This window comes from Liolophura sinensis, chromosome 11 (assembly GCF_032854445.1).
Source record: "Liolophura sinensis isolate JHLJ2023 chromosome 11, CUHK_Ljap_v2, whole genome shotgun sequence".
NCBI classification, from domain to species: domain Eukaryota; kingdom Metazoa; phylum Mollusca; class Polyplacophora; order Chitonida; family Chitonidae; genus Liolophura; species Liolophura sinensis.
In genome coordinates this window covers 5562616-5569292 of record NC_088305.1, presented here as the reverse complement: position 1 = coordinate 5569292, position 6677 = coordinate 5562616, and the positions used below count along the sequence as shown (strand labels likewise).

The following is a 6677-nucleotide window of genomic DNA, read 5'->3' as shown; positions in this document are numbered from 1 at the left end:
TTTATTTGAAATCTGGACTGTAAAAACAATTTTCAGCGATGAGAAAGTTTTGAAAAAATGGCGATTTATCATAAAATTGTCAAAATGGAACATAATATTAAGTTGGATTTTCAGATTTACTTTTATTCCATTTTTGGTTCTGTTATTGTCAGCTTACCTGTAAAGCACAAAATATAACTGATGTTGTTGTATTAGTTTTTCTAGCCTTGAACTGAGCTCTTGTCATTAATTGTCAACATCTCACGCCAGAAGTTAACAGGACTAAAACTCATTTCCCTGTTAGAGGCATTCTCTTGCTCGTGTACATATGTGCAAGCCTGTCAGTCTATTAGGCTAATATAAAACTTGATGTGGACTTTTTAATATTTAGCAAGTGGTTTTTGAAAGCTTTTCGTATGGATTTCATATTTGCGTGACTTAAAATGCAATCTTTAGATAAATGGAAAACATGGAAATTTTTATAAATGGTATTTACACAGAATAGATTTTTAATTGCTGTATTCTACATGATGGTGATTATTAACAAATTAAGTCTAAGTAATATATCTACATTCTGTGATCTGTTATATTTTGAAAGTGGGAGAGTGCGTAGAAACAAGTTCGTGGAACACAGTATGGCCATAAGTGTCTTCAGGAGATAATATTAGGACTTTCAAGCTGTATCTCGGTATAGCAAATTGGACTTGACTTGGCTTTTGCAACATTTTCCAGCCTTAAAGCATATTGCCATTCATAACTTTATGTCATATATTTACACAGGTATGTAACATTTTCATGGGGTTTCAATAAGCTGTGAGATGGGTTCATTGTTTGCATCTCTCTTTTCATTGTTTGCATCTCTCCTTTCTTTGTTTGCATCTATCTTTTCATTGCTCTCATCATTAGTTTTTGTGTGATACAGTTTATCCATATTACGGGAATGTTATTTTATTGAACAGATATGTTTTTGGAATGTAAGGAAGCAAAATGGAGAAGTCATGTCCATTTGTTTTTATGCAGGTACTGCTGATATTGCAGATGTTCACACATGTTATATTGTCTGTGTAAACTGAGATGACAGGTGTGGTGGGGTTGAGCAGGTAATGATGACAGGTGTGGTGAGGTTGTGCAAGTAATGATGGCCGGTGTGGTGAGGAGGTTGAGCAGGTAATGATGGCAGGTGTGATGAGGAGGTTGAGCAGGTAATGATGCCAGGTGTGGTGAGGTTGAGCAGGTAATGATGACAGGTGTGGTGAGGTTGTGCAGGTAATGATGGCCGGTGTGGCGAGGAGGTTGAGCAGGTAATGATGGCCGGTGTGGTGAGGAGGTTGAGCAGGTAATGATGCTAGGTGTGGTGAGGTTGAGCAGGCAATGATGCCAGGTGTGGTGAGGTTGAGCAGGTAATGATGCCAGGTGTGGTGAGGTTGAGCAGGTAATGATGACAGGTGTGGTGAGGTTGAGCAGGTAATGATGCCAGGTGTGGTGAGGTTGAGCAGGTAATGATGCCAGGTGTGGTGAGGTTGAGCAGGTAATGATGCCAGGTGTGGTGAGGTTGAGCAGGTAATGATGCCAGGTGTGGTGAGGTTGAGCAGGTAATGATGACAGGTGTGGTGAGGGGATTATGGTGGTATTGTAAATTTCTCAGTCGGTTTCCAGTGATTTTTGTTTGTATATAAGTACCTCTGATTTGAGGATAGAGTATAGATATACATGTGGATATAGAAAACAAATATTTTTGGCAAATTGTTTAAAAGTTCCACATCAAAGGAATTGGACATGTTAAGATGTTTCGCTCAGCTGACGGATAATCAGGTTGTAATGGTTTTATGTTAGAATTAATCCTAAAGGCTGACACTTGCGGGATGTTTATAACTCATAGCATTTCTCACGAAGCTGTCAGGGTGGCTGTACATATACTTTCATACTTGTGTGATATTACTCAACCACCTCTCAGCAAAGTTGGTACAGGGCTGGTATAGGCGACGTAGTCGCTATAGCCTGATTAAAGGAAGATGTATATTACGTTGAATATTTTGTGTACATATAATGTTTACTGTGAGATGTAGGGTATACACATATACCTGTAGTTAAAAGTGAAATTCAAAACTTTCAGTATTCATATAGATATTCACAACAGGATTCTTTTGTTATTATGTAAGATTGCCGAAGTATTTTTTTCTCAAAATAATAAAGTACGTAGTTTTATTATAAATCTTTACAATTGTCCAATGGAAAATATCCATGGCTTCTTCTCTCTCGTGTTGTTTAGAACGTCGTGATCTCATTGTTGGTGCCCGTCATTCATGCTTAACTCCATGTGTTACAATTCTTTGTGAGGTCATCGACGGTCAGATGAATGAACCAGGGTCACTTTGACGTCACAACGTTTCAAAATTCAAACAAGCCATGGCGTTTTGATCAAATTTTAGATTCTTGACCGGTGTGGTTTATTTCTGTCCAAACATAAGTGCAAATTGCATGTACAACGGCAAAATGTAACAAAGTCATCAACAAGTATTTAATCAGATAACATTAGTTTTAGATTAAAAGCTTTTGCATTTCACCAATACCTGGTCAGACTGCCTCGGGATCATGAAGCCATCTTGGACTTTAGTCAAAATTTTTGATCACTTTCAAATTGTTATTTCTAAAATAACAAGGTCAAAATATCGCTTGACAACGAAAATTAAGGTATGTTAGTGCACAGCATATTTGAGCTAAAATAACGGAAAGGAACATGCCAAATTTAATGATTAAAATTTTAAGCCTAAGATGGCGTCATGATCTCGGGGCCAGGGGTTTTTTTCCACCCATATTATATATTCTTGAGTTTGGCGTAATACACCAATTTAATCAAATCAAATCCAATCATATTCTCGTCCATTTTAATAAAATTGAAGTATTCAATACACAGCATAGCACCATTGATAATCAAATAAGTTAATGTTTAGGATTGGTGCTTCTTATGTGGAATTTTGCTAGTTATTTCACGCAATATGATCAGATATAAGACAACACAAACACTCCTCTACATGCACCTGAAGCATGTTAAGTGCTATTGTTGACGTAGACTAACTTATCACAAGGAGGCTGAGCAGTCTCAAACTGGAAATGCATGTATTGTGCTTACAATATACTACATATCAGTTTTAAAAATACGTTTAGTTTAGCAGCACGGGTCTTTTTATTTATACCAAGATAAAATATACATGTATATTTGCAAAGTTAAATATCATATTTGTTGTTAAATTTTTAGAGTAATACTACTCTGTCCTTAGATTTACGTATTATGTTTTTATTCAGATCTGTGTGTAGGTATAAAAAATGAGAGTGGAGTCCAGAGGCCATAAATAATGTGAAATGTGGGAACAGAATGTATACAGTGTACTGTCATCAAGTGGATTTACTTTCCAAGCTTTTATGCTAACCATTTTTGTGCTAACGTAAGACATATATGGATCAAAACTGCAATTTATTTATTGAGCAACGTTTCGATATGGATAGTAATACCGTTAGCGAGCATACCAAGAACGGTATTATTGTCTATACCGAAAAGTCGCTCACTGAATAAATAACGCTTGTGGTTCATATATTTGTCATGTTACCCAACCCAGCTGTTAGATTTTTGGAGAAAAAAAACTCACCTTAGTTCTATATGTACTTAGACCGTTGAGTGTGTTGTATTTAATTTCGTAAGCTGAGGAGCATTTTTTTCAGCCCATGGACATAAGATCTGACAGACAGAAACAATAGAGGTATAGCTACGTACATATATCTTCACGTGTACACTTAAGGCACAACCGTATGTACCAGTGAAAAAGAGAATGTCTTAATCAGTAATAGTTTCATTTTACTTTGTTACCTAGTGTTTTAATGCTTGTGATTACAGTAAATGGCCAAAACATTTCGTGTATGGTTAAGTTGCATATTTTGTTCAAGCTTCTGAGAGGTCTACCTATCTGTGGTGTTTCAAAGTTTGTTTGGAATGTAGGATGCTATCCTGCTGGCAAAATTTCAGTTTCAGCACCAAAACTAACAGAATTATGACACTGATTTGCCTTTAAAAATGCAATTTTGGGGGCAAAATGTGTCTCAGAAAACATCTTTATAATGAACTCTCTTGTGAATCTCAAAACTGTTTGAAGAAACTGGTTTATCATGCATTCATGATTAACAAATCTTGGACTTAAACTGAACAGAGTGAATGTCAGGTTGGAAATTTTGAAGTCTGTGTAAATACTTAATGGTGGGGGAAAAAACGAAGTCAGATAAAGAACGCGAAAAATTAGCTGTAAATGTGGTGTTTATTATTTATTTCGATTTTTCTTTAAAGAGGAAAGACACTTGAAATTAATTTGTGATGTATATCTTGGTATACATATTGTCTTGTTACATATTGGCGTAATAATGTTATAGAATGTGGAGGTAACACGTATTTAATAAATATATCTGCACAAATTTTTCATCCGTGATTTTGATCATATTTATATTTTAAATACATTCATAATCTTTGTCATAATTTGGATTAAATGAACTATTATACAAAGACGATATATACCAGGAGGTGGTGGCAAATACCCACGATGCAAAATGTTTTCAAATAGCCTTTTCTCCTGGAAGAAAAAAAATCAAAAAACAATGAAATACCATATTTGCAAATATGTTTTCACGGTCTTTCATCTGATTTTGGCATCAGTTTTATGTTTTCTTCTGCTTTAACAAAGTCGCTGTGCAAAGAGGGAAATGTATTTACATGTTATATATATATATATATATATATGTATATGTGTGTGTGTGTGTGTGAAATATCACTGTGTGCAATGCATTGCTTTCTCAGATGAGATGAACAGTAAAGTGTGCTTTGTACCGATATCCTGTGTGCAGGGTGTGTAAATGTACGTGTATATACTCGCAATATGTGATACACACATACATATGTTCTGACCACACAGCATTATGAGGAATTCTAGAATAGTGACGTGTTATTAATTACAATTAACATCACTGCATATTTATATAAATAAATCAGTAAATAAATGAATATAAAATTTGAAGCATAGTGATATGTTTCATGTAAGAATTGTCATTCAGTTAGACTTCTAATTAAACGACTGTGGTGTTTTGTTTAAATGTTTGTTTGAAGCCTCCGTGGCCTGGTAGTTAGCGTGCTAGCGTGATGCAATGACCCAGGGACCTCTCATCAATGCGGTCACTGTGAGTTCACGTCCAGCTTATGCCGGCTTACTTTCCGGTTGTACTTGGGAAGATCAACAAGCAACCTGCGGATAGTCCTGGATTTCTCTCGAGATCAGTCCAGTTGTTCTTCATCACAATGCTGTCCGCTCTTGTATACGTGAAATATTCTTGAGCACGGTCTAAAACATTAATCATACAAATAATAACATGTCAGTGTGTGAGTTGTCTAACATTTGGTTTCTTTTGAAGTTTTACCAGGGTTTGAAGCTGGTAAGCATTCAAAGGTATGGATTTTTTCTGGGCTAAGAACTATCTGTATGTCATCATAGCAAGTCAATATTCAAACAGTTTTATTTTATTCAATATGAATAAAAAATTTCATCCAATACAAACGCTTCAATGCTCAACCAGTGTGTTTAAACTGTTCAAGAAAGCGCCATTGTTTGCAGGCGTCGTCCGCATATTTCTGTCAGCAACCTGCGGATGGTCGTGGGTTTTCCCCGGGCACTGCCCGGTTTCCTCCAACCATAATGCTGGCGGCCATCACAGTAGTGAATTTTTCTGGAGTACGGCGTAAAACACCAATCAAGTAAGTAAATAAATAAATTGAAATGTTGAAATAATAATTTAGTAATCGTGAGGACTCAAATACGTTTAATGGTTACGATATTTTATTAACACAAGTAGAAAACTCAATACAATCAAAGGTTTTTTCCTAATGGGAATCTGTGGGATAGGTTTTTTGGAATCACCTTGTCAGTGTCTGTCCGAAGTGAAAATACGACGGGTTTTCACTGAACAAACGGACACCTGTGGAGTGGTCAGACATATTGGAATCTACAGAATCGGATCCTTAATGTACAAATCATGATGTGGCTATACGAATTTGACATCCTACATTCCTGGCGGTGTCCCTACTTGGACTTTTTGTTGAACTGACCAGACCAGGCCTTGAGGAACTCTTCATAGTTCAGTTTTTTGTCGTCGTCTGTGACTAGCGCTATAAGGAGATTGGACATATTCTCAGCTTTAGGATCCAGCTCGGCGTTCGTGATTGCATTCACGATCTCTTCTCGTGTCAGAGAACCGCTGCCGTCAGCGTCTATCAGCTTAAACTCTCGCCGCATCGCCATCTCCCTGAAAAAAGATTAGTGAAGGAATTCATAAAACTGGATAGGCTAATTATCAACATTCATGAAACGTATGCTTTCCATTTCCTCATTAGCAGTTTAGGATGTGTCATAAGATTTAAAAGAAGGAAAAGTTTAAAGTTTGTGCTTGAGAGAGTGGGTGACAACTAGTCTCTCTGAGTACCCAATGATCTATCCTGAAATGAAGTGTAACCCACAGTCAACCTTACCATTACGTCAACGGAGATAGTTGTCGAAACAACTGTCGCACTGGCAGTTCATCGTTCATCGATTTGACTGGCTTGAGATCAGCCAGTTGGGAACGGCTGCTGACTCGCTTGAGATCAGCTGATGACTTTCTTGAGATCAGCT

General features: G+C 36.7%; 1 protein-coding gene across 1 annotated transcript in view; it reads right to left on the bottom strand.

Annotated features, from left to right (window-relative positions):
• Window positions 1-5828: 5828 nt before the first annotated feature.
• LOC135477498 (uncharacterized) overlaps window positions 5829-6677 on the bottom strand; it is a 32027-nt gene continuing 31178 nt past the window's right edge. The window contains 1 exon segment of the mRNA XM_064757619.1: window positions 5829-6312. Coding sequence (XP_064613689.1) covers window positions 6090-6312 — 223 coding nt within the window. The 3' untranslated portion in view covers window positions 5829-6089.